This window comes from Pseudoliparis swirei, chromosome 7, assembly GCF_029220125.1.
Source record: "Pseudoliparis swirei isolate HS2019 ecotype Mariana Trench chromosome 7, NWPU_hadal_v1, whole genome shotgun sequence".
NCBI lineage: Eukaryota > Metazoa > Chordata > Actinopteri > Perciformes > Liparidae > Pseudoliparis > Pseudoliparis swirei.
The window spans coordinates 11,788,721-11,811,380 of record NC_079394.1 but is presented as its reverse complement, the minus strand read 5'-3'; the positions used below and the strand labels follow the sequence as shown (position 1 = coordinate 11,811,380).

General features: G+C 42.4%; 2 protein-coding genes across 2 annotated transcripts; both read left to right on the top strand.

Annotated features, from left to right (window-relative positions):
- The first annotated feature begins 818 nt into the window (after nt 1-818).
- On the top strand, nt 819-10,357 carry erap1b (endoplasmic reticulum aminopeptidase 1b). Its single transcript, XM_056419706.1, has 18 exons — nt 819-1,044; nt 1,474-1,989; nt 2,426-2,564; nt 2,831-2,965; nt 3,126-3,246; nt 4,209-4,363; nt 5,098-5,211; nt 5,404-5,535; nt 5,664-5,795; nt 5,942-6,099; nt 6,653-6,732; nt 6,869-7,052; nt 7,152-7,308; nt 7,862-8,046; nt 8,177-8,338; nt 8,423-8,563; nt 8,828-8,909; nt 9,310-10,357. Exons 2-18 carry the CDS (start codon nt 1,499-1,501, stop codon nt 9,481-9,483), a joined length of 2,742 nt encoding a protein of 913 aa, XP_056275681.1. The 5' UTR covers nt 819-1,044; nt 1,474-1,498; the 3' UTR covers nt 9,484-10,357.
- Nucleotides 10,358-12,022: 1,665 nt separating this feature from the next.
- Nucleotides 12,023-15,528, top strand: si:dkey-283b1.6 (uncharacterized). Its single transcript, XM_056419546.1, has 4 exons — nt 12,023-12,100; nt 13,443-13,538; nt 13,687-13,972; nt 14,059-15,528. The coding sequence occupies exons 2-4, from the start codon at nt 13,513-13,515 to the stop codon at nt 14,149-14,151; spliced, it is 405 nt and encodes a 134-aa protein (XP_056275521.1). The 5' UTR covers nt 12,023-12,100; nt 13,443-13,512; the 3' UTR covers nt 14,152-15,528.
- Nucleotides 15,529-22,660: the final 7,132 nt, after the last annotated feature.

Genomic DNA, 22,660 nt, shown 5'->3' with positions numbered 1-22,660 from the left:
ATATCATATGGTTTGGTTTCAGGGTTCGTGGGAAAGACAAAACTCATTTCAAAGGCAGCGGAGTTGCAGTTGGTTTAGCACACATGTTCCATTTTTCTGTACATTTTTGTATGTACATTTGTTTCATTGTCAGTCAGTAAATATGCATTGGATAGGGAGATAGAGAGTAGTTAATATATCATTGACACTGTACACTGCACACTGACAATTAGTCAAAATGAGAGGGTTAAACAAAGTTATATATATATATATATATATATATATATATACTGTACATCATAAAATGACTGGAAGCCGAAATAAACACAAATGACCGTTAATCATAGCAATGCTGCCCTCTGGTGGTAAAGATAGAGTAATGCATACACGGAACTTCCATTTCACACAAGGCGTTTGTGAATTATTTTTTCAGGGTTCGTGGGAAAGACATCACTTATTTCAAAAGCAGCGGAGTTGGAGTTTGTTTTACACAAATGTTAAATTTGTATGTACATTTTTGTATGTGCATTTATATAACTTTAATTATCAGTCAGGAAACATGCTTTGGATAGTGAGAGAGTAGTTACACTACACACTGACACTTTGAAAAAATGAGAGGGTTAAATAAAGTATATATAACTGACAGTTCGGTCAATTTAATTAATTTCAGTCAGTACTTCAGGGACGACATTAGACATAAAATGACTAGAAGCTGAAATAAACACAAATGACCGTCAATCAATGCAATACTGCCCTCTAGTGGTGAAATAGAGTACTGCAGCACATAACGACAAGTAACTTCCTGTTCACAGAAGACTGCATTTTTACCTCATACTTCCTGGACTGGGAGAAGAAGCTCCAGAGGTGACAAGACGAAGTTAGTGGGACAGAAGCAGCTCATCTCGAAATGTACAGTCGCGCCAGCACAGCCGCAGGCCGCTGAACGATGTCTAACTGTAGACGTCTCTCCCAGAATGCAATCCCATTATCCCACCATCTGTTTCACTTTCACTCTTGAATTACTTTGTACAAGCTCGGATAATACTGCGTGCTGAAGAATACACGGTAAGTGGACATTTAAAAAAACAATTCTTTGGATGAATGATTATTGTACAAATGTGTGACCACATTGCAGCCCCTGAAATAAGGGGCTTTATTTCCACAGGGACTCGATCGTGAACCTAAATGATTGGACATGTTTGTGATATCGAAAGTACTTCCCTTAAAGTCCAGCCATGTTTCTGCCTCATTGGTATTCACCGTTTGTTTGCGTAGCAGTTGTCATTTTTAGAAAACGTGAGATGGATAATAAGAAAGGCGAAGTAACATCTGTGAATGGTGAATGGTGTCAATGTTGTTTCCTAACCAGCCTATCAGTGTCCACAGGTCCTTTGGGAAGTAAGATGTGTTATTTAAATAGGATTTTGAAGATGAACATTAAAACTTGAGTGCCGCTGAACATAACCGTACATGTGTATGATGTGTGTGTCACAGCGGAGAGGATTTCCTGCCTGTCACCATGCTGGCTGTACCTGTCCTGCTGCTGCTGCTCGGCCCCTTTCCTCTCTCATCAGCAGCACAGCTACCAAACCCGGGCCAAGCCGAGGAAGCCCTCTTGGCCACCAACGGGCAGCCGTTCCCCTGGGACAGCATGAGACTTCCCAAAACCGTCTCCCCCTCCCACTATGACCTGAGCCTCCACCCCAACCTGACCACTCTCGACTTCACGGGGGTTGTTCGCATCCAGCTGGATGTGCACGAAGACACCAGCGCCATCGTCCTCCACGCCAAGCAGATGCAGGTGTCCAAAGTGTGGCTCCTCGCACCCGAAGGTGCGAGGCCTCTCCGGGTGTTGGAGTACCCTCGTTTCCATCAGCTCGCCCTGCTGTCGAACTCGGTGCTGACCAAAGGTAGGAGGTATGAAGTCCAGCTGGAGTTTGCTGCCAACCTCTCTGACAGCTTCCATGGCTTCTACAAGAGCAGCTACCACAGCAGCCGTGGGGAAGTCCGGTAAGGGCACGACTGACTTTCTTTCTTCTACGTCACGTTTTGAAGAAGACGCATGTAGCATTTTAACATCACGGAATCAGCGGCACATTAATTTGGGATATAAAAGTAAACACGATAAATCGAGACCATAAGTGACCACATGATTGGCGGCCTTTTCAAACAGCTTTTCACTGACGATTACGGGATATCGCGGATGTGATGGAAGGTGTTTTTCCAGAAAAATATGCATCTGGAAACAGAAGGGTTGATGGAAAACCAATCTAAATTTGAGGACCAGCACTAACAACAGCATTCCAAGTATCATTTTATCAAAGATTTGACCAAACAACACATTTTGCCGATGAAAAGTCGATTTTTAAAATGCTACGTGTCGCAGCTTTCATTACCCTTTAATCTTCTTAGCATGATGTAACTTGTCTTTTGCTATTATTATTAGGGTTCTGGCATCCACGCAGTTTGAAGCCACCTTTGCACGTGCGGCCTTCCCCTGTTTTGATGAGCCCGCCTTCAAAGCCAACTTCACCATACAGATTATACGAGAGCCACGCCACATAGCCATATCCAACATGCCCACGGTAAACACACATGCAGCAATATCACTTTATTTCGATTTAGGGACAACAGTAGGATTATTCCAAATAAAAACTGGTTACCAAAATTGAGTTATGCCTTCATCTTCACTGTCAAATTTAACAAAATTAGATAAATAGTTAAGCTACTACACAGTTAAGAAGCATTACAATAAAACAAATACTCATTCATTGTCTTCTGTCTGCATTGACCTCTTGACCTCTGCTTTCTCTTCTCCGTTTCTCTCGCTCCAAAAACCTGTGTTCCTCAGGTAAAAACGGTGGCGTTGCCGGGCGGTTTGCTTGAGGATCACTTCGACACCACCGTAAAGATGAGTACGTACCTGGTGGCCTACATTGTGTCTGACTTCCTGTCCGTGAGCAAGACCACCCAGCACGGCGTCAAGGTGAGGCGGACGAGTTCTCTCACTCCGAACACGTTTTAATAGAAGTATATCTTTGCATTTAGAGTATTTTGGAGAGACATACCCAACAGTTTAAATGGTATACATTATAAAATGTCACGCCACAAACGCTCTTTGACTGAACTGAACTAACGACCATCAGATCTCCGTCTACGCTGTAGCCGAGAAGATTGACCAGACGGCCTTTGCGCTGGATGCTGCTGTCAAGCTGCTGGACTTCTACGATGACTATTTTGATATTCCCTACCCACTTCCCAAACAGGGTCAGTATTTAAGAAAATAGTTGTTGTGACGACTTTCAAAGAACTGTCAGGGCTTTATGTTTTCCTCGTGGTTTTACCCGAGTAGACTCGGCCTGCAGCGAACGGCCACCTCCCTACCTGCGTTCACCGTTACAAACAGTGTGTCAAAGGAAGAGGTCCGTGTTTGTTGGTGATCTCTCATTTTGTGGAGATCGTTTGTTGGCGCGGTGCCACGGTTTTCCCTTTACACAGACGTCCAGAATCACATCTTATCACCGGTGTACGGTCTCTTTGAAGGAACATCCTTTACATGTTGCCCATGAGTTAGTTCCTTTGTATCGTTTGTATTTCATTTAAGGGGATTTCAGTACACACTGTCATATGAAGTAATTCATAGAACACTGTAATATCTATATTTGCCATACCATCTGAGCTCTATGAATCAGTTTATGTCCGGGTCGTCTTTACAGTGCGGGAGCGGTCCTGTTTGTTTTGGGACCCACAAAGTTATCCATCTGTAGGATGTAGGAAAGTACACATATTTCAACTTGCTTCCTCAGTGATTGTGCACATACATGTAGGTATCTGGAGTACCTGATATTCCAAAAACTGTGAAATAAGACAACCCAGACTACCAAGGTCAGATAAACAAGGCATTCAGATTTGGTTGCCCTTTCATTATCACATGCAGGACCCCCCCCCCCCCCCATATCTGAGTATCCCAACCCACACTTGAGAACTACAAAACCATAATTGATATTCAAGTCAATCGGAGCGTCAAACACATGAATAATGTGTTCTTTGAACATTAAAGCAATAATATATGTTCTCTATAAATCTCAAATACAAGTATGAGTCTGAAAATGAGCATGATACGTCCCCTTTAAGACCGCAGCATGTAAAAGAAATGATGTAATAATAACAATTGAAGAGGATGTGAGTGTCCAATATGTCGTTCATGTGCTTGATGTTGTGTCCTACAGACCTGGCTGCGATCCCTGACTTCCAGTCGGGTGCGATGGAGAACTGGGGGCTGACCACCTACAGAGAGACGGCCCTCCTCTTCGACCCCGACAAGTCCTCCGCTTCAGACAAGCTGGGGATCACCAAGGTCATCGCCCATGAGCTCGCACACCAGGTAGCTTACCTGCAATAACCTGTCGGCCTCATCATTCCGTACGGTTGGGAAGTTACACAGGGAAATGTGCTCGCTGTTTTAGGCAGCGGCAGAAGTACACAAGGTCAAAACTGCCCCTATGAAATATGATGTTGCCCCTGATATCACTAGGAGAGGGGCAACAAATTCCCCCATAATTTTGATGATTTAATAGCTTTTTGTTTTTGTTCTTTGTTGTCTGTCCTATTTGTATTGCCTGTACTAGGTAGATAAACAAAAAATATAATTAAAAAAAGAAATAAGTCATAATTGTTAATAGTTGTTTAAAAAATGGAATAACAAAAAAATAACCACCAAGAAATAAGAATACAATTTAATATGATTATCTGTTTTCTGTTTGTCATTTTGTTAAAAAAATGTAAGAAAACACTTTGAATCAGTTGACGACTGCCTAATAGTCTTATTATTGCCATTTTTGTGACATTTGCTTACATAGTCAAAGCCTGAATAAGTATATTTAACGGTTAAATGTTATTTCACAAGTTTCAAAAGGTGCCCCCAATTTCCTTTTTAAATGCCCCTGGATTTCAGTCAGTGGGGGCAAGAATTGCCCGCTAAAAAATATATAATTTTCCTAACCTGGTTTTAGGGCGTGATTAAAGTTACACATCGAAAGACCAACAATGCGTCGGTCTGTTTTAATAGCGCTCTCGCATATGAAATTAATGCGTGTGGTTGTTCTTGTTTCTGTCCAGTGGTTCGGTAACCTGGTGACGATGGAGTGGTGGAACGACCTGTGGCTCAATGAGGGCTTCGCCAAGTTCATGGAGTATATTTCCCTCGACATCACCTACCCAGAGCTGCAAGTGGTGAGAGTCGAGGGAACCGACCGGTATCTGACTGAGAACATGTGAACGAGCGGTCAGAGAATACACAAAGTCTAATACTGTGCATGAGCTGAATATCTTGTGTCATCAGCTTTTTAATAGATACGGCTTCTGTATTTGTGGATCATTTCTTTTTCTCCTCCCTCTTCACTCTCTCCTCTACTTGTCTTTCAGGCTGACTTCTTCTTGGAGAAATGTTTTGCTGCCATGGAGGTCGACTCCCTCAGCTCCTCCCACCCGGTCTCCACCGATGTGGAGAACCCCACTCAGATCCAGGAGATGTTCGACAGCGTTTCATATGACAAGGTCCGCCTTGGTCTGGCATCAATCAACAATTGCATAAATAAGTTATCCCCATAATCGGGCACAATAACATAGACAAGTACATAAGCACAATGGAAATTATTTTCAATGTTAATTATTTTTCTTTCCAGGGGGCGTGTATTCTGAATATGCTGCGGGACTTCCTGACTCCCAAAGCTTTTGAGATCGGCATCATCCGATACCTCAAACGCTACAGCTACCAAAACACAGTCAGCAGCCACCTGTGGGAGAGCCTGACTGATGTGAGTGGAGAGAGAGAGCGAGAGAGAGAGAGAGAGAATCTCACTGACTGACCGACTGACTGACCTCCTCCTCTCCTGTAGCTGTTACTGTGTATGAGGTTCAGTCATCTGTCTGGTGACCTGTGTGCTTGTGTGTACATATTCAGAAATGGTACTCCGGTGATGAGCTGGATGTCCGGGCCATCATGGACACCTGGACGCTGCAGGAGGGCTTCCCTCTGGTCACGGTGGAGATCAGAGGCCGGGAGGTCAGGCTCAGTCAGGAGCGCTACCTGAAGACAGACGACCACTCCCTCACCGAAGGGTAGAATGTCAGATTAGATTAGGATTAAGAGTGCACAGCATCAGTCGACACTCGAGACTATAAAAGTATACCATGGTGTATTAATATACTACGACAGCCAGGGTGCCTTTCTCTGTACTACCGCCAGATTGTGACGGGAAAAAATGACTCCAACGGCACATTTAGTTGTAGTTCTCATGCAAAAATCCATCAATTTGTGGCCGAATGGCTCTCATTTGTTGTAACGTTCGACTTCTAAGAAAGCAAACTGCACCTTTTGGGATGTAGCATCGATGTGATGCAGTTTTTGACGCATGCCATGAAGTGTTCCGACTATACCTTAAATAAAAATAGATTAGCACTTCAGTGGCACTTTAATGGCACTTACTTATGGTTTTACTTATGGTTCTACTTATGGTTTTACTTATGGTTTTACCCATGGTATTTGTGTAGTTTTAACATGTATTGTAATGAAGTAAAGTGTGTCATCTTTACCCCGATGTAATTTTTCAGGAATTGTTACATTTTAATTCAACATGATTATCTTCTAAAAATGATCCTTGCCTCCTTCTAGGTTCCTGTGGCAGATCCCACTGACCTACATGACCAGCGCCTCTAAAACCACCCACCGCTTCCTGCTGAAGACAAAGACCGGTGAGTGTGTTGATAACCCTGATTTCCATATTGCTATATTAGTTTATACGTCATCCAAAATATTGTCCGCAGCATTTTAATGCTACAAGACCTCTCTTCATTGTGAATCTTGTTTTTTAACTCCTCCTCCATGCAGATGTCCTGCACCTGCCGGAGGAGGCGGACTGGGTGAAGTTCAACGTGGACATGAGCGGCTACTACATGGTGCACTACGCAGGTGACGGCTGGAACTCCCTCATCCACCTGCTGCAGCACAACCACACCGCCCTGAGCAGCAACGACCGCGCCAGCCTCATCCACGATGTCTTCCAGCTGGTTAGGTGTGTCGACAGATCGGACGATAACCAGCCGGTGAAGCCGCCGTGCGTCCTTCATCGTGTGAGTAAAGGGATATAAGATGGTTTTGGTCGTGTTTGCAGCACGGGGAAGGTGAGGCTGGACACGGCTCTGGAGCTGTCTCTGTACCTGTCCAGGGAGACTGAGATCATGGCCGTGACTCAGGGCTTCGGGGAGCTCGTACCGCTCTACAAACTGATGGAGAAGAGAGACATGGCTGCTCTGGAGACCCAGATGAAGGTTGGTCAATGCAGCGGTGATGAAGCCGATGGGTCACATGTCCGTCAGTCAGACAAATAAGCTGAAAAATCGAGAGGTAAATGTCTTCTAACACTCAAAGAGTTTATAAGCATACACAAGTTCTGTTTACATTTGGTGTTACTCTATAGAACTCAGGAAAACGCAGGAATGTGCATGAGACGCACAACAAAGAGGAGCTCCTCCTGAACACACGGCTCCATGTTGCTCGTGCTTCTGTGGAGCTGGAAAGTCATACACACCGAGTCCATGGTCCCTCGCATGAGCGCTATAAAAACCTGAACAACAAAAGGACTGTGCACATGTTGTGTGAGCAGAGTGCTCCTTGTAACTCCGGTTCGTTCAAACAAAGTGAAATTCCTCTCCGGCCACCAGGAGACACGAGTTATTTCCTCTTGAAGTTGTTATAGTTTGCCTTTTTTAATGTAACATATTTCAACACCTGAAGGCGGCCTGAAGCTGGAAATTGTTTCCAGCGTGTCGTTGATGAACTCATTGATCATTTTGTGTGTGACTGACTGCGTGTGTTCCTCAGGACTACATTGTTGGTCTGTTCCGGGTCTTGATTGATCGCCAGGAGTGGACTGACTCAGGATCAGTGTCTGAGCGAGTGCTGAGGGGCTACCTGCTGCTGTTCAGCTGCGTCAGGAACTACGCTCCCTGTGTGGCGAAGGCCTCCCGACTCTTTCACAGCTGGAGGGACTCTGACGGCAGCGTGAGGTCAGTGGGCACATCAGCACATTGTTTACGATTCTTGCTCCCCACTATGAGCTTTTAGTCGGCACTTTCATGTAGAGATTACACGTCTTCAGTTTGTTGTGGCTGAACTCTGACTTCTTAATGGTGGCAGCCTCCCCGTTGACATCACCATGGCTGTGTTTGTGATTGGAGCTCGAACACCAGAGGGGTGGGACTTCCTGTTCGAGCAGTACCGCCGCTCGCTGCAAATGTCTGTAAAGAGCCGCATGAAGTCGGCGATGAGCGTCAGCCCGCTGCAGGACAAGCTCAGGTGGTGCGTAGGTCATACGACACCTTTTAGCTCCCTCCCACTGTTTCTATTTCTAGATTCCTTCACCTTTTATTTCTTTTCCCGCAGGATGATGGAGCAGAGCCTCCACGGCGAGCTGATGAAGACTCAGGACCTCCCCGGTGTGGTCATCTTGGTCAGCAAGAACCCCCGGGGCTACAAACTGGCCTGGGACTTCCTCCGAGCCAACTGGCCCACTCTGATCAAGAAGTCAGTCGGCCCGTCATGCATTCACCCGACACGCCTCTCTAACTACGTGTGCTCTAAGAACGACAGTCCCAAATGTCTTAAAACTGCAGTTTGAAATGACATTTATATGTTAGTGTTTTTGCAGTAAGTTTTGTGTTTTGAGTCAATAACACCGTGTTTTTGTTTTTAAACTCCATATGTTGGCTTTTGTTAGTGTTGTACTTTAGAGCCTGATAACAATGCATCGTAGTTGTGTTTTCTCAACTTTAAACTCTGTCTCCGTAGATTTGACTTGGGCTCGAGCACCATATCCCACCTGGTGACGGAAGTGACCAACCAGTATTCTACCAGGGAGATGTTAGATGAGGTGAGGGAGGCCATACTTTTGGGCTTTAATTACTTACGTCTGTCTATAGAAAGTGGGCGCTGTTGCCCCAAGAACGTGGCTTTTTTTAGTTGGAATGTATCTCGTTATTTAGCCGCGTGAATCCACGCTCACGTTCATGTCCCACGTGTTCTCTTTGTCTTCTTCTCTTTGCTATAACTTTGTTCCTAATTTCACAATAAATTAAAAAACTGGGGGAAATACTTGGTAGCTATGAACAGCCGTTAGCTGATCTGTTCATCAATGTAAAATCCGAGTGTTTTGTATTGAACAACGTGGCGTGACAATGTGATGACGCACTGTGCTGCTCGAGGCTCGTTCATTAGATGAATGAATGCAGATTCTCGGACGTGTTTTTTAAGTCTCGCTACTCTGTGCTCAGGTGAGAAGCTTCTTCGGCTCTCTGACGGAGGAGTCGGGCTCAGAGATGAGATGTATCCGGCAGACCTACGAGACCATCGAGGAGAACATCCGCTGGATGGACACCAACCGTCCTCTGCTGCAGGCCTGGCTGGACAAGCGCAGTCGCAGAGCCGCCACTCGTGAAGATTTATAACTCCGGGTTGGACAATCATGTTGTTGAAGGCAGAAATTACAAGAGGTGGGGATGCAACTCACGAGATCTGGACTCAAATTGAATGACAAGTTTGGACAAAATTCACCGATTTTAACACCAGTGACTCCTGCCTGTAAAGATGAAAAAACAAATCCTTTGGATGCTGAGTTATCTAAGTACATATTATTCATAATCACAATGACCTGGCATGGGACGTAATGTCAACATTTAGGACTTGTGACGCCTCTACACGACAACTTAAAAATGTTGCCCCTCAGGTTCAAAGAGAGTTATTGCAGATTTCCTGAAAGAAACCCAATATTGTTAAGGTGTTGGTGGGGATAAAAGCTCAATGAAATGCGCTACGCAATAGTCATGACAACGAAACATTTGTGTTCAGAGTTTTCTGTGTGTTTGCTTGTTTGTTTATGTTTTAGTTAAGTGTTTCCTGTGCAAAGTCTCTGTTTAAGTGAATTTCCATTCCTGCTGTATTATCACTGCAGAAAGTGTTCTGCACATTTTTTTCCTCAAATATTTAAGGACCAGACCACTCCCTTTTAAAACACTGCTGTAGAATCAGATCAAGTAGATATGAAAATGAAAATTAATTCAACCGATGCCACTGGACCTTATATGTCGCATTTTTTATTTTTTTGAAATTCTCAAATAAACGATAAAAGACGGCGCTCGATAAGGATTGTGTTGCAAAAAAAGCTATTTATTAATTCAACACATGTCATGCCTTATTTTGATAAGACTGTGAAATATGAGAAATAAACGTGTTAAATTAAATATTGGACAGATATTGTTTTCTTTTTGGTGTATTTATATTATTGGTAATACTTGCATATTAAACCCTGGGAGGTGCGTGTCATGGCTGTAACCTTTGTACATGTTCACTCCTGATCAGCAGGTCAAACACTTTGCCAGCAGTAAAGATTATATTTCCTGGTTTATTTTTACACCACAAACACACACATAAACACACACTCATACAATGCAACACCAACGTTGAGCAGGTGGCTAAACAACTTGAGGAGTATTTGTTTCTGAAACCAAACTCCACAAATGTTGACGCGTCGACATCGCGGTGGCGTGCTCGTCGACCTGTGACAGATGTTGCATACTGTGCCTCATTGCTCTGGAGAAATCTCTCAAAATGACCTCTGGTGATGTCACAGTGATGCTTTTTACAGAAAGTCAGTTTGACAAACGGGGGATTTCGTTAGACATGGGTGGGAAGTTGCATCATGTTAAATGTATGGTTAAAAAAAGAGGGTCTAAAACTGAGGATATATTAGTTTTGGCGATGCCTTTACACCTTTGTTCCCAATTCCTGTGCCGACCAGCTGGCTGGGGAGTTCACGAACATCTTCAACCTCTCCCTGCAACAAGCTGCAGTCCCCACCTGCCTTAAAGCCACCCCTATTGTCCCTGTCCCCAAAAAGACCACATTACCATGCCTTAACGACTACCGCCCAGTCATCACCGAGTGCTTCGAGAGGATGATCCTATCACACATCAAGAACATCCTCCCAGCAGATCTAGACAGCCACCAGTTTGCGTACCGTGCAAATAGATCAACGGTCTCCATCACCCTTCATACAGCCCCGTCTCACCTGGAGCAGCCTATCACATACGTCAGGATGCTCTCCATTGACTTCAGCTCTGCCTTCAATACCATCATCCCTCATAAACTGGTGAGTAAACTCAAAAACATTTGACTTTCTGCATCACTCTGTTCATGGATTCTGGACTTTGTATCCAACAGACCACAGAATGTGAGGATAGGGAACCGACAACCACCATCCTGAGCACTGGTGCACCTCAGGGCTGTTTCCTCCATCAGCCCAGCACCACACTTATTTATTTCAATTTTTAAATGTCTTGTTTTAAATGTCCCGTCTTAATGTTTTTAAACATGTTTCTACTGTTGCTGCTGTACCGAATAAGTCGCCAACTTAATTTCATTGTATGTTGTTTTTCTTACAATGACAATACACTTCTTTACCTTCTTTACCTTTACCTGACCTTAAACTGGATCCAGAAACAACCAGTTAAATGAAAGAAACAAAGCTCAAAGAAAAGAAAATCCCATGAATTCATGCTTTAACCCCGATTAAGCAAAGTGTGTTAAGTTCTTTCCCCACAGCGAGCTCTGAAGGATTCTCACACATCACCTCAGACTTCTGTTTCGACGGTAACTTCCCCCTCAGCTGAGGCTTTGTGGATAGAGGTAGCTGTTCCTTTAAATCGTCTAATGTTGCCATAAATTCTTCTGATGGACCTTTAGCACAACCTAATAAAACAGACCATCAGGCTGAAAACCTAGGTGAATTTTTTTTAATATTTTTGAGGATATACAAAAAACTTGTGTAGAAGTTTAAAAAACAAAAAGACGTGTCGAAGTTTAAACATAATGTTGATATAACACATTTTATTTCTGAGGGTGTTTTAGGGGCTGATATACATGCTGGGCTTTGCACTCAGTCCAGTGCATGCACACACACACACACACACACACACACACACACCGCCCCCTCATCAAACCGTACTCCGCTCCAGTGAGTTTTCCCTCCCAGTCGTACACCTGACGAGAGCTGTCCGTGGGCTAGAGGTAAGACTTCGTCTTCCTACTTCTGCTTCCTGTTCGATCTCATGATCTCAAATTAAGCGTATTAGGAACCGTTTATTTGTTTAGCCAGTATATTTACAGACTTGACCCCCCCCGTACCAGTGTGCTCACTGTGTTGTGAATTTTGACCTCACCTACCTCTGGGCATTTTTTTGTGGCTTTTTTTGTTTGCTAGGTTCGGTTTAATAATCTACTCGGCATACGAAAGTAGTAATGTTAAACCACCTGAAATATGGATGTTTTTTGTTTCCCTGTAGCAACAGATTCACCATCATGTTGAGGACTAAATCCACACGAGGAGTTTAAGTGAAAATACAGTAGATATTGATCAAAACGGGTCTCCTTCGTTGTACTAATAGCAACCATCATCAATAATAATGATAATATCAAAGCCATAGACTTTAATCACAGAGCCAATCAGCTCCGTATTGGGTCCACTTCACTTGAGAGAAAGTCGACATCGTGCCGGAAGTTACAACTTCTTAATAATGACTCGGCAGAACTGTAGTGGTACCTGAATTACATTTAGTCTGATGACGGGCACAGTAATTCACTTGTGATTCATGGGTGTGCCACGATCGGTTGACTATGGTGTTGTCACAGCATACGGGGACTAAATGCCAATGATTGCTGACCAGAGATCAGTATAATTCCATCAACTTGTCATGACCCAGGAACAGCCCTCTTCTCAGCTTGTGACGATGAATGACGTCCTAAAGAAAAGGCCTGTCCAAGGTTTTTCTGCCAAATTCAAATGAGAATGTCTCAATATTCATGTTGATTACCTGACGAGGTATCCTAGCACATCGGAACAAATATAATTTTTTTATCCCTGGGATTGTAATCGGAGGTAACGGTAGGACTATCTGATTTCCAGGGAGCGATGCGCTCGTATAAATTCATAATCTCTCCGCCCACAAGTAGAGACGGGCAATAAAGTAGCCTTGGTGTCTCAGAACAAACATTTATGGGTCTTAAGTTCAAAGTATATTTTTCTGTTGACCCAGCAAAAGAAAAACAAGACATGCATGTTTAAATTATGAACGGGCAGCTATAGAAATAATACATATTTAGATAAACAAGAGACATGATGAGTTGTGGAGGAGGTTTGGCTGAAGTAAAGAGAGCAGGGCTCACTTATATTAATCACAGTTTGGCAGAAGTTATGTGCCTTTATGTTAAAGACCACTCCCCCCCCCCCCCCCCCAATTGGCTTGAAGCCCTCCACACAACCACACGCTTGACCTCCATACCAAAACAACCTAGGGCGAAAACTGTGGACATTTGTGTGGACCAACAATTGTTTTGTCTGTCTCCTCTTCAGGTTCGAAGAGTATTTTTCTGACTCTGTTTCCATTTGGGTCCATCTGGAGTTCATCCACAGACTTCAAATAATGCCATTTAAAATTCCCATTCTGGAGTAAGACTCTATTTGTTTCCTCTCACGCCTCCACCTTCCAAAATGACACTTCCTTAATTTCATTTTCTCTCCACCTCCGTCTGTTCCGTACCCATCTCCCTGTTTCTCATCCTCCTCTCACCTATTTCCTCCTCCTCCACCTCCAAAGGATCTTCCTGGGCATCCTGGGCTTCGGCCTCTCCATCATGTTCTGCACGACCTTCTGCAGAGTGTGCAGCCGCTTGCGAGAGGAGCAGATCGCCAGGGAGGCGTGGAGACACAGCGAGCAGCAGGACACGCACCCTCCTCCCATATATTTCATCCCCTTCCACGGAAGCAGGACACAGCAGGACGGCGAAGACCACCACAGGGTGCCTCGGTACAGCCAGGAGCTCCACGCACCGCCACAATATAGCAACGGAGTCCTCTGTGGGCCCCCACCTTCCTACAACGAGGTGATTCTTGAGAAAACTAAGCAATTCCCGCCCAATCGACTTCAATGCATATTTATATTTATATTTGAACTTTGCATTTCTTTCAGCTGGGACTGAAGCCTGACGATCTGCCCCCTGCATACACAGAGAACCACGTTCCTATGTATCCCATCGGAGCTCCACCTCAGTCACAGCAATAAGCCGGTGGCACCCCACTGAGCCTCGACTGAGGTTATGGACAGTGTTGATTATTTAACTGCCTCGTGGATTTGAGTGGCAGCTGGCTCCGAAGTAAACCATGTTCCAAAGATAGTTTTTTTTATCGTGAGCTGGGAGATAGAAGCTGCAGAAATGGCAGCAGGTTTACAGCTTCAATGCCACGAGGACAGCACATTCTACGAAGCCACTAAAAGAGATTTTTAGTCCCGTGGCCGTGATTGTTAAAATGGGATCAGTGTGCATCATTTCCTTGAGTCCACTTGTTTTCTCCAACGAGGTTTGTTTTCACATCCGTCTGCTTCTTTTTAATTAGCAGTAAATCCCTTTTAAAAGTATTAATGAACTACGTGTAAATTCAGGTGTGAATGTGAATCCAATGGGGCCACTATGTGGCCATTTATGAAGCTCTTTGTTTTTATCTCATGTCTCCTGAATCATGTCTTTTTCCCTACTTCTACTTATCAATTATATAGTGTATAATTTACATTATATATTTGACAAAATCCTGAAGTTGTGGCTAGTTCTGTGCAATCCGAAAGTTGACAGCCTTTTGCCGATAGGTGGCACAGCAACATGATGACATTTAAATGGCAACTACATTTTTTCTGTACACAATTCATCATTGTACTAAACTAAATAGTTATAAACAGAATTATTAAATCATAAACACTATCGTGTATTACCATGGGTATTTTAATGCAGATCCACATGCTGATTAAAGACATCTAAATGTTTTCTTTGCATCAAAATAACAGGTTAAGAGGATTGTTCAGGAGTTTTTTAAAGTTAATATTTTGATATAAGTTTGATATAAATATAATATACAATACTGAACTGAGTTGCAGCCATGAGCTAAAACCAGAGGCACACACAAGTTCAGTGACTGAATGATGGGTTCAAATCAAATGGCAACAACTTTCGGAACGACTTGCTTGTTATCAGGTAATCAGATAATCCAATTTGAAGTTGGCTGTAGGACTTTATATGATTATGTTGTCATTGCATGTTAAAAGTCAGTTAATGGGAATTCACCTTGAATCTGAAGGCAGTATTTTAAGGTCAGAGGTATGCTGTTTATCTTTAGTCTTTCCTAAATGACACGTACTGAGGAGGAACTACATTTTAAAAACAATTAGAGTTGCTTTTTTTAAACAATGACCGTACTGTAAATTAACTGTGTTGATGAGCAAATAGCAAATCGGAACATGTGAATTGTATAAATACAGTAGCTGGTCTACCAAAAGATCTCTGAATAAAACGACAAAACATGTGTGTCACTCCAAAGATACGTCAGTAATGTCAAGGAAAAATGAATTGGAAATATCGGTTTGATTAAATCTACCTTTTTTGTCTATATATTTAATGTTACACCATATTTCTATGGAAATGAAAGATGTGTTTAATGATATTATCGTGGGTGTTTTTCCACAAACAATAGATACAGCCCTCAAACTGAACTTTCTGTTGAACATTAACAATGAGGTGGTGTGGAAAGTAATGTTTACAGCAGGTATGACCTACATGTTAGTCCGCTACTTACACAAGCAACAACCTTTACTGAATCTATGAGAATTTGTTGTCTTCATGATGCACCCACAATCTCTAAATGCTGATAACGGTTACAAGAAAAAGCTCCTTAATAATTAATTCAACCTTTTAACTAGTAATGAATAAGCAAATGCTTTATCCTTACTAAACTTACTGTTGCATTTAAAAGACATCATTAACGACTCTGGGGTGATAGGCACACTTTCCGTTTTAAGAACACACATGTAGAGGTTTGCAATCAATCCAAATCTCACAAAGTTTCAAAATTAGGATTAAAATATATTCCACCCACGACCTCTCATACAGTATTTGCTCTGACAGAGTCAAAGGGAATCACACAGAATGCCCAGATGTCACCAGCGTGGACAGGCTGACGTCCAGCCACACATGGCCCAATGTGTCTCACTCATGATCTGTAATCCTAGACAAGAGGATTTAAACCACAGACAGCATGGAGGCTCTAAAGTGGCCTTTTCTCTCCGTTTTACAGCAACTGGATGTGGAGTCGTATTCCAGCCGGCGTAAGGGAAACCTCTCTCCTCTTATACATCCCCATACTCTCCCACCAGGTGCAGGGGGTATGCATACATGTGAATGCATGTATATGTATGAGTGTTTATGGATGTGTTTTTGTGTGTATGTCTGTGTGGATGCATTTGAGTGTAATTTTATGACACCAACTGCATAGCCATAGGCCTGCAAAGCTATAGGATACCGTGTGGTGCAGATGAAACACTAGAGGGCAGTGCAAGTGTGTCGCTTCGTGTCCACGGCTTGTTGTTTTTTGGATTTATTCTCTGTAGTTCTCGACACACAATTCACAACCAACCTGAAGCTGGTCGGTAAATTAAAGAACATTTTGGCCAAACCACACTTCCTCAGCCAGCCTTAGGAAACAATATTCCACGATGCATATGTCTGTATTTACAGGAATGCATCTCCAATATTTAATGTGAAGGCGCCGAGAGTCATCTGACAGCTTGGTGATTTCAATAGTTTGTGCCCATGCAAACCAGCCCTCCCTTGTATGGAGATTCTACTCTGCACCTAAACGTTGTTTTTGGAAATATGTGAGAGGTTATCAGTGGGAAAATATGATTCAGGGAGTTGATGATGCAAGTAAGTAATATAAGTTTAATCGGGTAAATGAGTTGAGTCCAAGGTTCAATCGAAGCAGAATCAAAACAATGTTTATTGCCAAGTAGGTTTAAACTCATGCAAGTAATCTGTCTTCATGCAATACATTAAAGAAAAATATTGAGAGGACATCTTATTTTTTAGGAGAAAATAGAAAAATAACAAATAACTAACCCTGTTCATGGCCATTGACTCTTTGAAGACCGACTACGTTGAACTTCTTTTAGTTAGTTCCAAGCAAGATATTGTCTTCTGAATTGCACATTTTTGTTTTTTAATCTGAATTTTAGTTTGTCCTTGCAGAATCCAATATCTGTGTGAAGTAGCAGCAGGATAAATGCACCAACCCCAAACTTCTCCTCTACTGTTACGCCATGTCCTCCTCACCTCTGACCTCTGTTTCTCTCACTTCCCCCTTTTCTCTCTCTGGCTCCATCTGTTCTTATTTTCTCCACTCGTTGTCACTTTATGGCTCTGCCTCATTTTCTCCCCCTCTCTTAAATCTCTCTCCTGAGGCTCGTGTACCGATCCTTCCCCGATCTCCTCCGTCAGCCCCTTCAGGACCCCCCGAGCCCGAAGCAGCACAAAGCAGGACAACATCTGAGGAGTATTTCATTCAGCTAACCTGATTTATGACTAATTTAATTGGGCTTACTTAATCCCCCGTAGCTTTAAGTGATTCATCGGCTAGTGTGGTGCTTCCGTTGAGTATAAATCTTCAGGGAGAAGGAAGCTCGGAGGGAAAACGTCAAAAGCCGCACTCAAAAATATCTCACAACTCTTATTAAATAACTTTGTGTTTCACATGTATGTGTTTGTGTATATGTAGGAGGGAGGTTCATCTGGTTGTAGATGTTGTATTGTCTGAAAACGTTGTGTCATGTGCTACTGCTGCTGTCTTGGCCAGGACTCTCTTGTAAAGGAGATTTTTAATCTCAAAAGAGGCATTTCCTGGTTAAATAAATTTCAAATTAAAATAAATTAACAACATTAAATTTGTGTGCATTTTTTTTGTTTTGTATTTTAAATGTATCTATTTAATAATGTCTGTATTACTGAAATACTTTGTCCTCCTCACATTTTAAGAAGAGTTTATCATAAGATGAACCCCTTTATTGGGACCCCTTCCCTCAACTATAGAAGGTACATGCTGATACGAGATGTTACTCCTCCTGGCCAACAATAGGAATTAAGTTTCCTTTCCACACTTACGTTGAAACTGTTGTTCCTGATTGTGGCTCTGAGTTTGGTTCATTAGTATTCACAGGTGAAGGAGCTAAACCGGTTTAGAAGAAAACAAGTTGCAGTTCTGATTTATTGTGTACTCCTTCAACAGTGTTTTAACATGCACGCTTATAGTTGAAGCACAAATGATTTTCTAAAACAACTGATATTCCTTAACTCCCCTCAAATAATACCTTAAATCACCTGCTTGCGATCAGAGTTAAAACACAAAAGGAATCATTTGGTGAAAATTGTGTTCTTTACACTTTTCTCGATTATTTGACAGGATTTGTAATTGTCTTTGCGCTCAGGACTCCGATTTGAAATGTTGTTTCCTGGGTATTAATAATACATGGTCGGTTAATACATTTGTATTAATGACCATTAACAGGTGTCTGTCCACTAAACTACAGAGACATCTGGTCATCAGTGTTCATTAAACTAAAAGTTCATTTTGGATGTGATGCTCTTGAGAAAAGTTCTTCTCTGAGTGACTTTATCAATTCAGTTTTTCAATTCAGTTTATTTGTATAGCCCATTTTCACAAATTCTAAATCTGTCTCAGAGAGCTTTACATACTGTACATATAGACATCGCTGTCCCAGAACCTCACATCGGATCAAGAAAAACTCCCAAACAACCCTTCACGGTGAGTCTGGGTAGTGCTGCTCTGGAGGAGATATGTGGTATCCTGGAATAGATTCAGAGGAAGACCCCCCCCCCCCCCTCCTTCCCCCGAGGGTACAGATGATTTAAAAAGGAATGGATGGGATGTGTTTTTTTGTGCCTGTGCATGTGAGCATGTCGGTCAAAGAGAAAAGAGAGCCTGCTCAAAGTATGTGTTTGTGTTTGTGCGTCTACTCTGCGCTGAATGACAGCTGAGTACAGTTGCTTTTATTAACCAGGATGACCCATCTCTCTGTGTACCTTCCTCCCATTCTCTTCATCCTCCCCCACCGCTCCGTGATATGAATACTTACTGGAGAGCCCCCTGGCATTCCTTTGTCTGATGACGGTCTCTCCGAGTCTTTCCCTGCACTGCTGTGCTCGTCTGGCCTTCCTCACCACCGGGGCCGTGAATCTTCCTCATAACAAACTCCAAAGCGCGTGTACAAGCGGCGCCTTTCAGTTTGTGTCCGTTTGGCTGAACAAGTGTGTCATGTTAACATGCTCCATGTTGAGTGATAGCTGTTATCAGACTTTAAGTAACATTTTCTTTTTAAATTAATGCAACATTAATACACACGGTTTTCTTCGACTGGATCTCAGTTCTCTGCTGATGTTTGTTTTGGGATCTATTTCTTTTGTGGGCAGCAACATCCATCCATTGTGTAGTGTTTTGCATCCTTTGCACTGCCGGTGGGTGAGGTCTCAGGGCTGATGTTCCTTTGCAGTTTCTGTGTGGACTTAACAATAATTTTGCAGAACACCAATAGTTCTTTTGTTGTGTGTCCGTCGTCCTCCTCGAAGCTGCAAACTCTGACTTCAAGCGTCCGCTCCGTAGGGACGGATCACACGACCGGAGACACGCCGCTCGCTAATCGCTCCAATGACAGCTGCTTCCTCCGCAGGTCACAGCAGCAGAACTTTCCAAATGAATGCTGAATTTAATTGCACAACAGCTGCTAGTATAGGCAACAAGATCAGCAATGCTTGTCATCAGTTATCATGTGAAATTAAACAATCGTAGCCAATCTCCGAAAAGTCCTTCAAAGGGTTTAGTTCTGCCCCACAGTCGAGTGTTTGAGTCCCCGGCGGACATTTTGGGCCCAGAGCAAGAGTTCACAGGTGTCTTTACTTGAACTGAACCAGAGGTGGTGAAAGGTAAGGGATCGGGGATAGGCGTCCTATCCGGGCTGGACAGGATGTCCCGAGGGGAGCAGAGAGGCTGAGGAAAGCTCCGATTATCTGAGTCGTAAACAAGCAATCACTGGGACTCAAAAGTAGGCCGTAGTTTCATGGCGAGAACTGGGTTTGATACACTGTGGGGCGAGATGAGGGAACGAGTTGCATGTGTGCAGGTTGATTGGCAGCAGGAGGGGACGGGGAGGCCACGCCCAGGCAGACACACACACACACACAGGACAAACTGGGGACCAACAGGCAGGATACCAGGAGGAGGGCGAGGCCGAGCAGGGACCGTGACCTTTATGAACCCTTTCTGAAAGACGGCATTAGAAGCAGACTTTGCCCAAGGGAATTACCCACAATTCATAGCAATGTGGCGTTAAAAACCCAGTTACCAAGGATGGAGACATAAAAAAAGAAGAAAAGTAAACAAAGAGGACTGCAGAGGGATGTTCAGACTGGAAAATTACATTTACACAACAGCAGGACATAAAAACACATGAAATCAGAGGAATGCAAGTAGAGACTATATAAATATATATAAATACATATATATATATACAGGACTGTCTCAGAAAATTAGAATATTGTGATAAAGTTCTTTATTTTCTGTAATGCAATTAAAAAAACAAAAATGTCATGCATTCTGGATTCATTACAAATCAACTGAAATATTGCAAGCCTTTTATTCTTTTAATATTGCTGATTATTTTTTACAGCTTAAGAAAACTCTAAAATCCTATCTCATAAAATTTTAATATTTCCTCAGACCAAGTTAAAAAAAAGATTTATAACAGCTGAGTGTTTGTCAAGGCTCAGGAAACCCTTGCAGGTGTTTCGAGTTAATTAGACAATTCAAGTGATTTGTTTAATACCCTACTAGTATACTTTTTCATGATATTCTAATATTTAGAGATAGGATATTTGAGTTTTCTTAAGCTGTAAGCCATAATCAGCAATATTAAAAGAATAAAAGGCTTGCAATATTTCAGTTGATTTGTAATGAATCCAGAATGCATGACATTTTTGTTTTTTGAATTGCATTACAGAAAATAAAGAACTTCATCACAATATTCTAATTTTCTGAGACAGTCCTGTATATATATATATATATATATATATATATTACACTGAACTTTTCATCAAACATTTTGTTTTGTTATGAAGTAAATAGATGATTTGAAATGTTGTCAAATCTCGTGAGGAAAGAGCCTGAAAGACGTTCAAATCAGGGAGTAAACGTATAAAATATACACCCACAAATTTTCACAATATTTTTGGACGTTGTCATGGTAACGTGATGTTTTACAGCAAAGCGCTGTCCCATTTGTATTCACACCATTTCAAAGCCTCCCAGCCTCAACCACTTAACAGGTGACGTCTGTAAGTCCCCGAGGGTTCACGGTTTGAGGCCTTAGGGGGGAAGGATCACCTATGCCTTCCTCGGAGCGTGACGAATCAGGGAAGGACACGGCGTGACTGCTAAGAAACATACAAGTTTTATTTCAAACGTATCCGTCCTCCGTTTTTGGTGCTCTAAAACTCCGGCCTAGTAAATAAACATGGCCTGTCTACACTACCAAGGATTTTTTTTTGTTAATGACTATTATTTTGTGATTTATTGGGTGCTACAAAGATTTCCTGAATTCTCTGTAAAAACCTTAAACACCTTGCTCTTTGACTTACATGATCATACTTGGTTCTTAAAAAACTTTACTTTACAGGAGGATTTAAAAATGACATCAATGACAAGTTATGCTTTTACAATTTATAGAAATTGTTATATTTATACAAAGACTTTGCTGGATGAAAAGGCTTGTATATATGTTTAAAAAATACAATGGCAATGTCTCACATGACATCATCCTCATGTTGAAACAAAAAGGGGCATCTTTTTTTAACTACTGGTAGGATGCATTAATGTCAGGGCTCACAAGAAACCTGTAGAGTTGGTAGCTTTTGAGGGACATAGGGGTTCCTGTCAGTAGGTCACAGGTCAATATATAATCTTACAATAATCTGTTAAACAGGGTTAAAGATCTCTATGTATTGTTCCTGAAGTACTCTCTATTCTATCTCCTGTTTCTAAATGTTATATGTAAATTAGGTGTGCTTGCGAGCTCGTTAATGTTATTTGCTCACCTGCACAGCCAAAATGTTAAGACAATGTGTACTCCCCTCTGGCTTCATTCAATAATGTCATTTGAGAACAAAAAAAATCCCCAAATGTATCAAAGAATATCTCAAATAACACCAAATAAGAGTGAGCATAGTCATCCCAGCTCAAAGTTAAATGTGTAGATATATTAATTATTAATGTATAGTCTGCTTAGTCGTGGTTGAAAACAATACATTTGATAACCCCAAACCTGAAAATAATTATATTTGTTCACATGGGTTGGTGTGTGTGTGTGTGTCTGTATGTGTGTATGTGTGTGTGTGTGTTGCGTGTGTGTCTTGTGTGTTTGCACTGATGGGCCAGTGTTGGTAACCATGGAGCTGACCTGGGAGGGGTGTTTGTTGATGAACAACATTCCAGTGTAAGCCAGTGTGTGTGTGGGTGTGTGTGTGTGTGTGTGTGTGTGTGTGTGTGTGTGTGTGTGTGTGTGTGTGTGTGTGTGTGTGAAATCCCAGTTCACGCAGGTAAACATCATCCGTCTATTTAAAGACGATGATTCTTTCCCTGACCAGCTGATGGACCACGTTTCTGAGCATTATTCTGTGTTATTCTGC

What these genes read in the sequence shown, in the direction of transcription:
- erap1b (XM_056419706.1), top strand. Translation starts at nt 1,499, where the DNA reads ATGCTGGCTGTACCTGTCCTGCTGCTGCTGCTCGGCCCCTTTCCTCTC. An exon ending in CCACCCAGCACGGCGTCAAG is followed by an intron (nt 2,966 to 3,125) that starts GTGAGGCGGACG and finishes AACGACCATCAG; the next exon opens with ATCTCCGTCTACGCTGTAGC. An exon ending in CCAGGGAGATGTTAGATGAG is followed by an intron (nt 8,910 to 9,309) that starts GTGAGGGAGGCC and finishes CTCTGTGCTCAG; the next exon opens with GTGAGAAGCTTCTTCGGCTC.
- si:dkey-283b1.6 (XM_056419546.1), top strand. Translation starts at nt 13,513, where the DNA reads ATGCCATTTAAAATTCCCATTCTGGA. An exon ending in TTTAAAATTCCCATTCTGGA is followed by an intron (nt 13,539 to 13,686) that starts GTAAGACTCTAT and finishes CCACCTCCAAAG; the next exon opens with GATCTTCCTGGGCATCCTGG. An exon ending in CCCCACCTTCCTACAACGAG is followed by an intron (nt 13,973 to 14,058) that starts GTGATTCTTGAG and finishes CATTTCTTTCAG; the next exon opens with CTGGGACTGAAGCCTGACGA.